The sequence below is a fragment of the Nanorana parkeri genome, unplaced genomic scaffold, assembly GCF_000935625.1.
Source record: "Nanorana parkeri isolate BGI_ZX_2015 unplaced genomic scaffold, ASM93562v1 scaffold725, whole genome shotgun sequence".
In the NCBI taxonomy this organism is placed as follows: domain Eukaryota; kingdom Metazoa; phylum Chordata; class Amphibia; order Anura; family Dicroglossidae; genus Nanorana; species Nanorana parkeri.
Genome location: NW_017306993.1, coordinates 509,683 through 526,850, shown reverse-complemented (window position 1 = coordinate 526,850; position 17,168 = coordinate 509,683). Strand labels below are relative to the sequence as shown.

The following is a 17,168-nucleotide window of genomic DNA, read 5'->3' as shown; positions in this document are numbered from 1 at the left end:
CGTCTCCTTCTGCTGAGTCATAGCTAGAACTCTCCCAATCAGCAGGGAGCCTGATCTTTGCTAGAAGAAGAGCAAGGAGATCACTGCTTTCACATAGAGCAATGGCCCCTTTCTATAGCATGCTGGCAGGGTCGGGCTTTTCTAGTCAGGATGTGGCTGCTTTCTAAAGAAAACGAACTGCGAGACTTTGAACACATTGAGGGGCATTAATCAAAACTGGAGCAGCGAGAATCTGGAGCATCTGTACATGGCAACCAATCAGCTTCTATCTTTCATTTTCAAAGCTTAACTAAACAACCTAAAGAGAGAAGCTGATTGGTTACTATGGGCAACTGCTCCAGATTCTGTCTGCTGCAGTCTTGATAAATTCCCCTCATTTTTTATGCACCTGAAATGCAAGCACATGAAGCTATGTAAGTCAACATATCTAAAAAAACGATTTAACAAAATATTCCAGAATGAGCCAAATGGCAGTACTGTACTCTGCAACCAATTAGTAACTATTGCTGTATATGAAAACAGAAACTTAATTGTTTTTTAGCTTTTCTCTTTATATACTTATGGAAATGTAAGTGCTTTGCAACCAATGTGCGTATTCATTAGTATTCAAAGTGGACTTTAAAAGAATGATGTATTCTTTGCTTTGAATTGTACATTTATACAGACAGTTTAAAGATGAATCTGTTCTACACATCAAGCTGGTGTTCACTACTGTGCCCTGACAATCAAGCATAGCTTACCCTGGGGTTGTATGTTCCCACTGTTGTATTCCTTGCTATCTTCAGCATTTCCTGTAGGCATATAAAAACAGCAAGGCAACACAGCAGTCATCTGTCAATGACAATGACTGGAATTTGAACAATTCTGCACTACCAGCAACAGATTAATATGTTATCAAACAGCCAAATGCTCTGAGTCACAATGCATGTCCTGTAGAAGCGTAGTCCACTTGTGTTTTATCAATCCAATGCCACCCTCCCAAGATCTCCTTTGCGGAAAGCACGTATGAAGTCATAAGCAGCAGCGCTGTAGTTTGGAATAGTTATGTTGACATCCCCTTTAAAAGCATTTAAAATGATACATGTTAAGATATATGACAAGCATTTTGTACATGATTCTACACTAAACATGTTGGTTTATAATATGATATTTGAACTCAAGAACCAAAATTTAAAATATTGCAGCTTACCAGTACTTTGATGTGGTGGCTACATTGGATTCAGTCTTTAGGCTATGCAAGTACCGAAAATACTTGTTAATCTCACCAGAAATGCAGTGACCTTATTACCATCTAAAAGCTGAACCAAAAGCACAAACAATCCTACCTTGCTTGTAAACTACTGAACTCCCCCATGTAAAAGAGATGAAGAAAAGGCATGTTTAAAGTACAGCGTAAGTTACCGCCATGGCTCCTTCCATAAATACAATGGAGTGACTGAACATGGCCACCTTGTGGTTCACACATAGTTACAGCATTACCAGGTGAAAAAGGCAAAGAACAAAAAATCTAATGCAGCCACCACAGCTCAGGACTGGTAAACTACAATATGTAGTATTTTTCTTATTGGGTTTACGTACACTTTAACATTATGTAGGTACGCTGGCAGACAGAAGAGGAAGAAGAAGGATCAAAAAGACTATAAACAGTTAATAAAATGCAGTTATATTCTACAAATGCCAGTAAGCCTGTTAGTACAGAATTTTCCTGATCATGCCAATGCAGTGGATTCCTTAGGTTGTAGGCCTGGTCTCCTACACACCAGGACATATAGAACTAGAACTATACTCCATATATCACATTCCGACTGCATAACTGCACTGTTACCAGAAAACAAGCCCCATAGCCTTGTTCCACAGCACATAAAGTTGAAAGTTAGACTTCTAATATACATTGAACATTAAATGTGAATTTAATGTTCATAAATACACATTAGATAAAGAGTGGATACAAATACACTATCTCCTACATTACACAGCAGATTGCCTGTTCCTGACTTGCTATGTACGATAAAGGTAGACATTCAGCATGGAAGGAGAAATGTTTACTGCTGCTAATGTATTCAGCAGTTGTGGCACCCAGGGTTGCCTGAATACAATGGCGGTACCGAACAGTGACTGTATATGATAGAATGCAGTCACTGATCGGCCGATAATATTTCACCCGGCACAGTTGATCATTTAAAATCGACTATTGTCCACCCATGCCTTGAATTTTATCTCATTTAGCAGGAATAGGATGAAATTCGAGCTGTCTATGGACAGCTGAAGAGTCAGCCTCCTACAAATACGTAAAGCTATATAAAGGGGGCAAATAACACTATTTCTTACATAACCCCTTACAGCTATAATTATTTAAGATTATTAAGATTCTTAGCCCACTGCTAACTGGTTCTCTTAAAAAACAAACCCTACAAACCCTTTCAAATTTTTAAAGCAAACTTCCTTTACCCCACTACAATCCTATTTATATACCAAGCATTGGCTTTGGTTAACCAATGATCCTTCAGTGATAAGTAAAGATACATTTGATTTCATTTTGTTACAAAGCTGCTTTTTAAAACAAACAGTCAAAGCAAAATGGTTGTTAAGGATGCACCGATACTAGTATCGGTATGGATACCGAGTATTTGAGCTAGTAATCATACTCGCCCAATTGCCTATCCCGGTACCGGAACTTCCGGTATCAGGAAGCCGGGCAACAAGCCATTACATGCTGCCCGGCTTCCTGATTGGACGGGAAGCCAGCTCCATGCTGCCTCATCACTAGGAAGCATGGAGCTGGCTTCCCGGCCAATCAGGAAGCCGGGAGGATGTAGAGGGAGCATGGAGACGTTATTCCGGCTAATTGGGAAGCCAGACGGCGAGTCATTACACACCGCCTGGCTTCCTTAATGGGACTACCGTTATCGGTATCAGCGGGTACTGGGAAAAAAAACAACGGTACTCTATTTTGAAAACCCGGTATCGGTGCATCCCTAGTTGTTATATATGGATAAAACATTGTCAAATTAAGATTTGTACTAAATGGAGTAAAAGGCCAATAATCAGAACCTACCAGTACCAGTGATGGCTTTCACTTTCTGAGTCTTTCCTAGCCTTTGAGCAATTTTCTTTAGGACGGTCTCAATGTCTGAACACGGTCTTTCTAATTCATAATGCTGCACGTATCTGAAAAGAAAATAATAGTGCTCATAGTAATGGCTTGTTCCCACCAATATGTTACCACAACATGCGGCAGCGCTTCATCACGCTATAGTGCAATGCACTGCTATTCGTTTTAAACTGTACCCCAAGGATTATAACCCTTCTACCTTCACAAAGGGACACAGACCAAGCAAGGGTCCGGCAGAGAGCAGAAAAAGATTAACAGTGTCACTTTTCCCCCCCACCTGCCATCAGCTGGAAGCCTGCAACAGCAAGCAGATAGAGGTACTTAGTCCTGCCCCATCTGTGAATTCACTGACCGGCTTAATCCTCTTCTTGCTTTGCAAGGAGAAAACACTCAAACTGGATAAAAAAATGCAGGCCGCAGCATCCTAGGACATCAGCGACCACTGGAAAACACCAGTCTCAGACAAAAAAAAAGACTAATCAGTAGTAAAGCAGATGGAGCCCTTTGACTGACGCAGCCTGCAATGAAAGCCTTACCACACACAGCAGTAGGTTTTCAGTACTTGCTGGAACTACCCTGGCTATGACCCTGGAAAAACGCATTTTCAGTGATCTCCCACCAATGCAGTCAGTCACATGTAGCATCAGTGGTGAAGCTAGGCATTCCATCACCTGGGGAGATATTCCCCATCCACACCCCACTGCCCTCACCCTACACTCCTGGGCTCTGTTCTTTTGTTGCGGCGGCACCCCTCCTGATCCACCGCAGAGGTGAGGCTTCAAATGACCTTATTCTCTAGTGCTGCTTTGTTAATTAAAGAAATGCTTCTGGGCTTGTTTTTATTTTCCCGGCAGTGCCCCTTCTAATCTGTTATGGAGGAGAGATCATTCAATAATCTGTTATTGAATGAAGTGATTTCAAGCCTCACCTCTGTTGTGGATCAAGAGGGGCGCCGCGACACCAAAAGAAAAGAGCATAACAGCAGGTCTAAAGACACTGATCCGCCACAGAGGTCTAGCACGCAGCAATACATTATACAGCAATGCAGAATACCATCAGCTATAGAGAACTACAAATCCCAGCAATACATTATACAGCAATGCAGAATATGAAGCCACATACTGTGCAGAGTCTCAGGAGGGCTGTGCGGAGTCTCACCAGGGGTCCGGAGGGTCTGGCGGGCAGGAAGTGGGGTTCCCCAGGAAGGAGGAGGAAATGTGCTGCACTGTAAACGGGTGTCGCAGTTCACACGAAGGCTGCCAGGGTCCCCAGCAAGTGTTTAAAGATTTAAAGTGCCCGTGTTGGCGTTTAGTATCAGTGCATTTTTGTTAGGAGCATGATTAATGCTCCTATGCCTGTCTCACCCTCCTAGCTCCATCTGGTGGTTGCCTCTTGTCACTGCACCTACCCTAGTCTAGTCAGCTGTGGGCTGATTAGGCTAATCAGCCTGGCTACGCGCCCCTTACAGCTTACAGCAGTTGGTTAGTGGAGCTTTATTTAGGCTTCCCAAACCCAGGGCTCTGGGCTTGTGATAGTTCAATCTAGCTCAGTCTAGTTCTGTCTGCTTAAGGCGGTATTCTGCTCTTGTATATCTTGTTTCCTAGTCTTGCCTTGTACTCGGCTTGATCTTGTATCGTAGTCTTGTACCTTGTATCAGTTCCTGCCTTGTATTGTAGCCCTTTCTTGATCCTGTATCATAGTCTTGTGTTGTATCTTGCGTTCTGTCTGTCTTGTATCTCGTCACCAGTCAGTACTACGTCTTTGTTTCTGGGGGCCACCTGTGACATCTATGGCCAGAGTGTATAGTTGAACTCCTGGAGGCATCCGAGTACCGGTAGGCGTATATTGTCTTATGGGAAAGGCAGTTGCTAAAGGTGAAACAACTCGCCACTATACACTCTTGACGCAGGTGTCTGCGTCCGGTCTGAATAATTTTAACGAGTGCCAGTACTCGTGAAAATGCCTGGTTCCTGTGCATCCCCAGTTGGTTGCTCACCCTGCTGGCAGCACCCCTCCTAATGCAGTGCCCGGGGGAAACACGCTCCCTCCCTAGTTTTGGCCCTATGTAGCATAGCCCAGAACCAACACCTTCAGGGGTGCCCTGCAGCGATCAACCTACATAGAATTAACCAAGCAATCCGAGAAAGCCTGCGCTTGATGGATAACTGGAGCGGCTATCGAGGACTAGAAAAGGTCTGGAGAGAATCTGCCAGCAACGTATGACTGAAGAAAGACCTCAGGAAGTCCTAAAACACCAGAGCTGGAAAAATCCATCTACGCACATAAGGACATGAAGCTAAACTGGGGCGTGGCTGCTGTAGGAGGGGTTATATGTTCTAGGGCTGTCCTACAATGTTTTCTGTGCTAGTGTCTATTCCTCCTGAAGATGGTGCTATACAACCAATTTTATTGATTGAATCCGGTGTCCCAAAATGGATGATAAAGAAAGTAAAGTTGTCTTTTATGTTCCTTCGATGAAGTTGATTGACTTTTCACCTTATTTTTAGTTTACAAAGAATAAACAATATGGTATTATAATAACTGCATTTTCCCATTCTCACCTGTGTTGGGGGTAATTATTTAGGGTATAAAGGAGATAATCAGCTATGATATCCTCTCCCACCAAATGATCAAGGATTGTTCCTTAAAAAAAATAGAGAGGTGATGTTCAAAGCCTCTTACAAAACATTTTACTATTCTACAGTGAAAATCACAGTGTATATTTCCTATGCAGAGCTACATCAGCTTAACATGTAATTTAAAGTAAATCACTTCTGGCACAAGAATGGGGGGAAAAAAGATCACTCATTTTCTCGAGTGTGACACTACAATGCTGTGATAGAGGAACAATGAACCTGAGCTAGGTTTGTGAATAGCAAATGACACAGCAGTATCCCAAAAACTGCTGTTCCAAAACTGCCTGTGGGACCACCCCCTGAAGATAACCACTGATAAAAATAACGGGACCGAGTTGCAAACACTGGAGGCTGCCATGTGTTTTTTAAAGTTGCAAACTCCAAGACTGCACTCCTCACTGTTCTTACAATACTTAGAGAGAAACTAACTAGGAACTAGCAAGGATCAAATGAAGTGTCATGTGACCTGAACTTGAGGGGGGTGTCCTCTCTTCACTAATTTTTAGATCGTCTATTAGCGGTGTTTGTGTAGGACAATACACAGTAGAATCACCATTTGTTTCCCTCACACTCACATTATACTACATCATAAAACATGTGCATTGTTCATCTCTACACACAGTTAGAGAAAGTTTATTAGCCTGTTATACATTTTGAACACAGCACAGACCTCTACCAACAAGCAAGCAAACACCAGCATTGACCCGGTGAAGAAAGAGGGGTTCAAAAGCTGTCACCTACCAGCTTATTACACTGATGGACAGGATGCAGAAAGAAGATTTAAAAGGGTTTCTAAACCCTCCGGTTTTTTTGCATATATCTACTGCTAGCAAGCAGTAGATATATGCAAAAAGTTTTTTTTTAAAAATGCTTTAAAAGGCGGTTTAAACTTATCGCTGTCTTCGCCGCGCGCTTCCGTCCGAAAATCCGAAACTGCTCCGGCAGCCACAAAGCATCTTGGGGCGGGGGCATGCGCAGTTCGGATTTTCGGCCGGGAGACGAGGAGAGACGCAAGGTAAGTCTATGGACGCGTGCACCCCCATGCAGACACCGTGGGGCAGGAAGTGCCAGCAAGGACAGAGGAGTCAGCGCTGGATCGGAGACCCGCCGCAGCGCTGGAGAGAAGGCTGAAAAGGACAGGAAAGAAGAGGAAGATCAGATTAAGAGACATCATTTAAGGTACGCGTTTTACTTAACATTGGGGGGAGAGGGGAAAAAATTGACTTTAATGTCACTTCAATATCAAATTGTGTGGACTAACTGTTTATATTTTCCTGAATGCTATACTTATAAATGTGTTATGTTATAGTTCCATAATAAACATTGTTTTACCACATAGAGCTAATTTCATTCCTGTCTCAACATTCTCAATATGTGGGGAGAGAACACCCGGAGTGTCAAAGAGGTAGATTAGAGGATTTTCAGATACCTGCACAGATATAAAAAAATGGGAGATACATTCATTATTTTTTCCTGAAATACAAATATGCATTTGCGTTTATTAAATTACTTCAAGAACTGGGGGTCTTCAAGTGTCTCAAACTACAAGTTTCATTATACATCACCAGTAATTTCACAAGCAGAAGCCAAACGGTTGCCGGGAGTCAAAAGTTGTCCATATTTCCTCTACAGCAGCGGTAGGCAAATAGTAAATGTAGGGAGCCACAAGTAGCAATCCTTTTTATACATTTGCTATTATTACTTTTTAGGATGATATAATTAAGATGTTAAAATAAAAGTGTCCTATTTTTATTTTGGACAAACTGGTGCACTTCTAGAATGCCGATTTTTGAGCGGCCAAAACATTATTGCCATCTGTTGCCCATCGGATCGGAGCGTAGAAGGGGGAATCCAGTCCCTCCCCTGTCACTGCTCTGTGCCGTGACAGGATCGAGAAGTGAACGAACGTCGGTATATGTTCACTCACTTGCCGATCTACTGAGCCGACCTGTGACCGTTTCATTGTCACAGGTCGGCTAGAACTATGAGGTGAGTGAAAAGCTCTCACCTCATAGTTCTCCTTTAAGACAATTGCAGTCAACTGTTCACAATTATTCTCACCTGTATTTTATACAGCACTGAGCGGGTGATTCCAGGTTCTCCACCAACTCTAGAGGCCTTCCCTGAGTGTATACACAGTATATGAACATTAAAATGGTGAGTAGGAGAATACCACTCTAATTTTAGTTACTAAAATAAAGAAAAATACAAACTTATAAAAGTAAAATGACGGAAATATATAGCATAGGAACAGTACCTTTCCTTAGATGTATTCTACGCAGTGAGTTTACCAGAGAAGATTTTCCAACGTTGGGAATTCCAGTTACCATAATGCTGATTTCTGGGTTCTGCAAAAGTCAATAAATAAATAAATAGATCAAGCAATCACATGTCATCTGGTACAATTTAACAACTGATTAAACAATAATGATAATATGGACAAAAGATCTTCAAAGTGAAACACTACACATCACTGTGTGAAATGGTATTCATGTATGGTCATATTGCACTGCACTATTCCAACACATGGCAAAAACATCTACTTCTCTGCCACTGACCTCTTCTCTGTGGAATCGAGGATTGCATTTAATGCGCTCTACAATTGCTGGAACTACCTATATAAAAAAACACAAAAATTAGGAGACACTGCCTTTAGAAGAAAGCTGCTCACACAATTTAACTAACAAACAGTGGACATGTAAATGTATACAGGACAACATCTTTGCAGACCTTTAGACTTATGCACATAACACAAAAGCAGTCATATGTAGAAGCCATCCGATCCAGTGTTTTTACATCTGATGAAAGTAAAAACCAAAACACTGAAATAGGCAAGACTGCACTAAAACATTTCCCTCACCTTGTCAAATCAAAGAACACCTTGTATTCATTGATAACAAATAATAGGTGTTCTCTGAATGGTCTCTGTGCTGAACAAGCACCCCCCTATCTATTCAGAGCAGAGGGGAAGCCACTCAGCACAGCTCCATACAGGACCCAGAATATCGCTGCAAAGCACTGTAGTAGCTCTGACTACTATAGGGCTTTACAAGATCCATGTGAGTCGATCATGTATGACTTACGCATACAAACACTGGGTCAAACTGGACCAATGCAAGTATGCATAATACTTTATACTAGAGATGTCCTGATACCGGGCATTTTCAGAAGTACTTGTACACATGAAAATGCCCTGAATTTTAAGGCCCATACTGGCCCTTTAAATATTTAAACTGCAGAGGCTGTCTGAGTTCCCGTGCTTGTGGGAACTTCTGGCAGCCGGGTAGGGACCTGACAGTAGCTGTCTATGGCAGTACCTGTTCGGTTCTATATCTCCTCCTCCCCGGCTCAGGCACAGCCATGGACAGCCCCACAGTACAGCCCAGGAGACGGCACCCGCACAATCAACTATCCACCCACCATTTCAGGCCGCCACCCACCCGATCAGCATAGCCACTGCCCGCAGAGATCCACATGCCACCGGGGTGAGATTGCAGCCTGGGGACATGTATTCTGCTCTGGGGACATCTATATTTAGCTCTGGTGACATCAGTATTGAGCCCTCGTGAGAAACTGCGCTTAAACCATGAGTCTGTGTTGTTTTAGAAAAAAATGTCACATCTCCCTTTAAGAAAAAGTATCGGTAATTGGCATCAGCACGTACCTGAGGGAAAGTACTTGTACTTGGTCTTGAAAAAGTGGTATCGGGACATCCCTGTTTTATACCTTGAGTTTAGCTTTAAATAAAAGGCAAAGAAATAGCCGGATAACATTGCCAAGGAGGAGGCCTCACCTGTTTGATGTTTTCCTCCTGTATACAGTCAGTGTATATAACCTTTCCAACTTCCTGCTTCCTAAGTTGTGAGGTGATCCTCTGAAAAAGACCAGACAGCAGAGCAGAGCAATTTTAAAGCATGAAAAAGTCTGGGGCTACTAGATCTCCTATGCACTAGAAAATGGCTTTATAGTCACAGGAACTGTTGGTTGCCCCACATGGGCAAAGAACAGCTTTGCTTTAAGAATTGCAGTTTAAGTGACTGTTATGTAATACACTTGAAAAGGGCTTCTAACAATTCCAAAGTCCTATAAATATTGTCACATTAAACCTAAGAAAAAAAACTGGGAGTTCCTTTTTGTTATTTAACTACTGATGCCACACAAAAAAATGAACTCAGGGACTCCTTAGATCAGGGGTGCCCACAATTTTTTGTGTTAAGATCTACTTTTCAAATGACGAGCTACATGAGATCTACCAACGAAAAAAAAAACCTCCCTCGCTCTCTCTCTCTCCTGGCTGGCTCTCGTCTCTCTCCTGGCTGTCTTTCCTCGCTCATCCTCCTGGCTGTCATTCCTCATTGTCTCTCCTGGCTGTCTCTCTTCGCTCTCTCGGCTGTCTCTCTTTGCTCTCTTTTCTGGCTCTCCTCTCTCTCTTTTCTGGCTGCCTCTCCTCTCTCTCTTTTCTGGCTGCCTCTCCTCTCTCTCTTTTCTGGCTGCCTCTCCTCTCTCTCTTTTCTGGCTGTCTCTCCTCGTGCTCTCTCTCCTGTCTGTCTCTCCTTGCTGTATTTTGCAAACAGTATAGTGCAACAGGCTGTGTAAACGAATATTCTTTGATGTAATACATGGCACTTCAACCACCATTATCCACCAGAAAGGTGTCAGGGAGCTTGGCTCAGCAGACTCAGGCTAATAGGTAATCACGTGTGCACAGCTAAATAAATATACCAAAATGGAATAAAGGGGCCACCATTCACACCCTTCCTGATCTACCAGCATCAGCTTTGAGAGCTACCGGTAGATCACGATCTACCTAATGGGCACCCCTGCCTTAGATAGACTCTTTTATGCCCCCCAGCTTACAAAGAGACTCCCTTCACTTGTATCATCATAACTTGTTTGGAGATGTTTAGAGGGACAGATGTTTGTAGTCCAAACCAGGGTAGCAGCTCAAAGTGATAATGTTGCCACTACACAGATAATTAGAGTGAGTGTTGTCATCCTAGGGCAGAAAGTGTATTACTGGTCTGATCACCAGGTGAAAATAAAGGGGGAAAATAGACTTAAAATGAAAACTAATGCAGCCACCTCATCTAAGGAATGGTAAGCTGCAATATATGACATTTGTTTTCTTAGGTTAAGATAGAAACAAAAACAAAATACAACACTCTAGGGCCTCATTTACACGGGCGTGCACATCCTTACGGTGTGCATGCCACTGCAGGCATCCTGCTCCTGGGAGGGACAGGTGAAGCGTGTAATTGCATTCAGCCGCCTGTACATCCCTATGAGGAGGACGCAGTTGCAGATCCATGCAGGTTTGGAGCACACTCTTGGATCTCTTGGATGCAGACGGTCTGTCCCTCCTGGGAGCAGGTCTCTGCGTTGGCATGCTTACTGTAGGGATGTGCAGGCTTGGGTGAATGCTACTGTTTTGAGCGGTATAAAACTAACAATATTTAGAATTGATAATGTCTTACAAGCGATACCCATACAAATGACATATTTCAAAATTAATTTACACTCCGCCTAACTTTAAAAGCATAGTTTGAAAGATTTTTACTTATCATCAGTGCCACTTTATCATTACTTATTTTTTTACATTTTGATGAGACAGGTCAGCTAGATCCATTTTGTTGAGTATAAGCAGGTGAGGTTTAATTCCAAGGTACTCTTTAAAGAAAGGATTTCGACCAGATAAAGGAATGTTTTCTAGTTAAGGAAAGTCAATATAGTCTGACCTTATTAAACAGAAAAAGAAAAACACTTATGGTTCTGTTTATAAAAGAATTTGCACAGTAATTCATCCAGTGAAACTGCATGTACATGAATTGTGTGGGAATTAACCAGCTGCTGTGAGAATGGGGAAACATTGAATGTTCTTGGGCTATTTTTTCTTCTGGTTGAATGTTCTTCCAATATTAGGACAGTATTGGATGGGGACAATAGCACATTAAGGCCACTAGATGGAGCTGAAGATCACAGAAAATAAATATGTCTTAGTAACAACAGATACAATGTAGCAATTCTAAAGAATGCTGTAACAAATTAGCAGATAAATGTACCCTTTGCCACTACAGGGTGGGTGAGGATGATTTAGTTATAAGAGATGTATACAGTACAAGGAATAATAAACCAGAAAGAGTACCACTCTATTTTACAATGACATGCCATTCCCTGTGGTCAATGTTTGATTAGTACAATTTCATCATGCAGCAATAAGTCATTCTAATAAAGCTAGAATAACCTATGAGCCAGAGCAGGGGTTAGAACTTCTGCCAAGTTTTTATAGCTGTATGTTTTTATCTCTGTGGCACCAGTTCCCTTTATTTCTTTTCCTGGTGACATCAAGAGGGGAAGTAAAGGAAATTCCAATGAGGTCACGGACACTGATAAAACTTTACAGAAGTACTCCTTCCTACTCTATCCAACACTAGTAAAACATTTTGGCTGAACATTGACTTTACATTTTGAAGACTATACAAGGGATTATACATTTTCTACAAGTTTAATTTGCACCAATTTGAAGTAGCACTTTAATTGGCAATTGTTTAACCACTTCAAGACCAGGTGTTTAGACCTCCTTCCTGGCCAGGCCATTTTTCAGTGTTCAGCGCTGCAGTCCTTTGACTAACGTTTATTCCGTCATGCAACGCTGTACTGATAGAATAACAGGATGTATGCAGCTTCATTGGGGACGCTAGAGTGTAGGGAGAGGTGGTGGCATGCAAGACATGAAAGTATTGTCTTCAATGTACACACAGTTCTGGATGCAGTGTACAAAGACACGTGGATCAGACATGTGCTCGCAGACACAGTTTTATTAGTGCATGACATTTCCTATATAAGTGATGGCTAACGTTTTTGAGCCCGATTGCCCAAACTGCAATGCAAAATCAATTTATCTCAAAGTGCCAACACTGAAAAGAAGTTTGCTATTGTGTTTTGGTTTGGGCACATCACACTCATTAAAAACACACACACACAGCCTGAATAAAAAAAAAATAAAAAACACAGCCACATATCACACACTCATAAAACACACACAACCATTAACAATAATTGAAAGTTAATGATTAATCTCTGGCTGATGCAGACCATACTAGTTGCTCCTTCCTGTGAGCAATGGCACCACAGGGGTTTGATTTGTATGGTTTACATCAGCAAGAGATGCTGATCCTCTACTGGACAACCACAGTGTGAATTTAATTTAATATACTGCCTGTTCGGCAATATATTAAATAGGATCTGGGCACCTTCCAGTATTAAAGATGGCCACCACCATTCAGGGTGGCCATTGGGATCCGCTTCAGCTGCTGCGTCTCAGTATACCGTGAGCAGCTGCTCGCGGTATACTGCGGTGTCTCAGCATACCGTGAGCTACGACTCGCGGTATACTGAGCCTAGGGTGACGGGAGGACGCTAGTTTGTGTCCTCCCGTTACCCTAAGGAGAACTATGGGGAAAAGACTTAACCCCATAGTTCTCCTTTAATCTGACGTGGAGACTGGTGGGACACCGGAGGCCTGCGCGGAGCACCCCAGGTGAAAACCTGGAGTGTGCAGGCCCCGGCAACTGGCACCTAGGCTCGCGTGCCACCAGAGGGGCCTCTGCGTGCCCTCTGTGGCATACGTGCCATAGGTTTGCCATCACTGTCCTATAACATACTTCTCTTGGATGTAACCAGGTACAAAATTATACACATGGAGGAAAATTGTACAAGCATTGATTATTTTCTATAAAAAAAAAAAAAAATACAAAATTCAAAACACAAGTACATTTGTATAAACGAAGAAGCTTCTGGATTCAATGACTATAAAGAAGCAATGGCTAAACATTAGCAGTACAGAAAAAAAGGATATTCTTGCATCATGTACTTCCACAATGCAGTCCACTTTTGTTAATTTAGCCCTCATCTGTTTAATTCCTGTAGGAAAAAAAAATGTAAACTCAAGTTCACAGATATGCATGCTCATATGGCTACAAACTGAGACAATGGCTACAAACTTTTAAAGACTTCAAGATCAAGGGGAGATACTCTATTGTCCATTCACAGAATGCCTTGTGTTGTGAACAGAATACAAGACATTCTGCGATTGGATGGACGAGGGAGTAGGGAGGGGGTGGCTACGCGACAAAATCCTTTACTACATGAAAACAGCAAAACGTTTTCCTGGCACACTCACAAGCTAGCATGTAAAAAAATAACTTGCCTCACCACTAGGGTTAAAAACAGAGGTTTAGATACACGTCTTCTGCAGAAAATGTGAAAGCCGCACAGCCGCGCCAAGGCACCTCTTATAGTGCGGTCCCAACTTTAAACTTAAGAGTCTCCATCTTGGAGCACATGGGTCAGAAGATCCTTTACTACATGAGACCCACAGCACTGGAAGTACAGGGCTAGCACTTTCAGGCATGAAAGATGCTAGGAATTTTACAGTACACCGGAAGCGGCATAATCTTCATTAGAGGTAATGTCTTTGTACAGAGAAATTTTTCCTGGAGTTCTGCTTTAAAGGTTTACCTTCAATAAACCAGGGCTGGGCAACTCCGGCCCCCCAGCTGTACTTTAACTACAAATGCCAACATTCCTCTGGGAGTCATTCTTGTAACTGTCAGTCTTGCAATGCCTCATGGGGCTTGTAGCTCCATCTCCTGTGCTCCTAGCATTTATTGCAACAAACCGGCACTGAGTTATGTGGCCTACCCGAGCTGTCTTTTTGAAAAGGTTAGATGTCTGCATTGAAATGAGACTCAAAATAAAACAAAAAGCAGCTCCCACTGCAACACTTGCCCTATCTCGGCTCCTGTACCACCCATTTTCACCATTCTGCAGTCTAGTGTTGGTCCTCTTCCAGGTTGAAGGACGGCAAGTATCATTCAACCCGCACTTCCCATGATCCCAGGTTATGAAGTACACATTGTCTAAGGGCACATCATAAAAGGTGCCCTGGACTAATAGAATGCTGCAGGATCACCCAGCACCATAGGAAATATAATACCAATTACCAGATAGAAGACAGCAGGATTTAAGATATGTACTGTGTAATTTAACACAAAAAAAAAAAAGGAAGTAGCCTCAGAGATGGTGATTTCCACTCACCTCATAGTTCTAAGCCGACCTGTGACAATTAGACTGTCACAGGTCGGCTCAGTAGATCGGGAGGTGAGAGAACACATACCGGGTTCCCTCACCTCTCGATCCTGTCACGGCTCTCTGCCGTGACAGGGGGAGGGGCTGGATTCCCCTCTCCCCGCTCCGATCTGCCAGCGTTGACTGGCGGAACGGACGGGGGCGGGGGCGGGTACAGCTGGCTCTGCCTCTAGATAGGCAGAGCCAGCTGTCACTCACGCAGCTGGGCGGATCCCGTCATCTAAGTCGGGATCCGCTCCAGGTGCGGCGTCTCAGTATACCGCGAGCTGTAGCTCGCGGTATACTGAGCTTAGGGTAACGGGAGGACGCTAGTTTGTGTCCTCCCGTTACCCCAAGGAGAACTATGGGGAAAAACACTGACCCCATAGTTCTCCTTTAAAGCCCAACTACATGTAACATTTTTAACCACTTGAGTCCCTGGGCAAGTTTTTCTCATTATACCTTTTGCACTTAGCGTAGCCTAACCTAATGTATTAGAACTAAAAATATAAAACATTGCAGCCTTTTTAAACTTGTATTTTGCCAGTCACACACTCCCTGTCCTAGGATGACAGCGCTCACTCACTGCTCTATATCTATGTAGAAGCAGCATTGTCACCCCATTGTCATGCAGTCCTCGGAGATAGCGTAGAACAATGTAACTGTTAAAGAGGAACTTTACCCATATCTTTGAACTGACAAAGACCCATTTAGAAATGTTTAGTAATGGCAATCTACAAACACATATTTACAGATAATTGCAGGCTTTTTATTTTTTACATACCTCATTTTTCTTTTCCGCCTCAGCCTTCTCACAGAGGCCATTTTTACAAAGGGCAGATGAATCCATCTCCTTTTACTTCCTGGAACTCTGGCACATGTGACTAGGACATGTGACTATGCACAGCATCTGCTGATGTAACTTTCCCAGGAAGCAACGCTTTGTTTAACTAACAAATGTAGGATGCTTTCATATCAGGATTCAGAGCTGCATGCTAAGGGGATAAGAGTCAGCAGAGAGCACAGGAAGTTATCAGCTGCAAGGGTTTCCTTAACCACCTTCTTGACCTTACATCTGTGGCTGTGCATTTCAGCCCCATAGATTTAACTAGTTAACAAGGGTTAAATGCTAGTTTATGTGTAAGGGGAACAGAAAAAACAGTTATAATTCCCTTACCCCTCACTCTCCCACAGGTTTCCTCCCAGCTGCATGACCGGTCTCCTGAAGCCACATCTCTTTGCCACTCTTTCAGTCGCAGGCACTCTGCTGTCATTGCGTATAATGCAGGATCAGAAGTCCTGCATTGTAAGTGAGGACATCCAGGGCATGCACACAACCCAGAGCCTTGAAGAGAGGAGAAGCGCCGGTGGGGTCCTTGGAATAAAAGGGAGGGGGGGATCTGTAGATGGCAAGGGGAGTGGAGGGGAGGAGAAGAGGGGGGGGGGGGGAGGGGAGGGCAGTTTGTGGTGATAGTTTGGGAAAAGGTAATTATAACTGCTTTTATTGTTCACCCTATGCATACAAATTTAACCCTTGAAGTACAGTGCAATGCTGCAAATGTCAATTTTTATTTTACCTGGGGTTCAGCTTTAACAGACTAAACGGTACCCAATAAGAGAAGTTGATCGTTAGGGTTTACAAAGTCTTTAACCACTTGCTGCCCGGAGCAATTTCTTACACGCATGATAAAATCAGAATCTTTGGCTAGAAAACAGCTTCAGACCCCCAAACAATTATATATTTTCTAAAAGCAGACACCTTGTAGAATAAAAAGATGCTAGTTGCAATTTTTTATGTCGCACGGTATTTGCGCAAATGTTTATCAAACAAGTATTTTTAGGATAAAATACACTAAAATGAAATTTAATGCACAGAAACAGAATATAAATGCCCGATTTTTTGGTAAAATATAAAAGATGGGGTCTCGTTGGGTAAATAGATACCAAACATGTCAAGCCTTAAAATTGCGTGCGTCTGTGAAACCGTAAAAAACTCTTTATAGAGACATCTTTCAGACCCCTAATGCCACCTAGGGACCCCAAAGAAGCAGATGAAGCAGAGATCTGCTTCACAAGCTTCTTCTTCTGGCTCTAGGAGTTGGAGAATGTGCCCAGTGACACTGGAAGTGATGTAATGCACATCACTTCCGGGTCCAGTAATCGGAGAAGAGATCAGTGGCTGGAAGCTGCTGATCTCTCCTCTGATCTATCAGACCCTCCACGCCGGTCCCGGGATCACACGGGGGACAGTGGAGCCCGGGAAGCTGACGGCAGCACCGACGACAGCAGCGGGG

General features: G+C 42.9%; 1 protein-coding gene across 1 annotated transcript in view; it reads right to left on the bottom strand.

Annotated features, from left to right (window-relative positions):
• Window positions 1-709: 709 nt before the first annotated feature.
• Window positions 710-17,168, bottom strand: part of MTG1 (mitochondrial ribosome associated GTPase 1) — a 17,196-nt gene continuing 737 nt past the window's right edge. The window contains exons 2-11 of the mRNA XM_018564105.1: window positions 13,604-13,668; window positions 11,345-11,449; window positions 9,542-9,622; window positions 8,307-8,363; window positions 8,006-8,096; window positions 7,810-7,871; window positions 7,081-7,177; window positions 5,674-5,755; window positions 3,056-3,168; window positions 710-1,057 (exon numbers count right to left, since the gene is read on the bottom strand). Coding sequence (XP_018419607.1) covers window positions 960-1,057; window positions 3,056-3,168; window positions 5,674-5,755; window positions 7,081-7,177; window positions 7,810-7,871; window positions 8,006-8,096; window positions 8,307-8,363; window positions 9,542-9,622; window positions 11,345-11,449; window positions 13,604-13,668 — 851 coding nt within the window. The 3' untranslated portion in view covers window positions 710-959. The remainder of the gene's footprint in view (window positions 1,058-3,055; window positions 3,169-5,673; window positions 5,756-7,080; window positions 7,178-7,809; window positions 7,872-8,005; window positions 8,097-8,306; window positions 8,364-9,541; window positions 9,623-11,344; window positions 11,450-13,603; window positions 13,669-17,168) is intronic.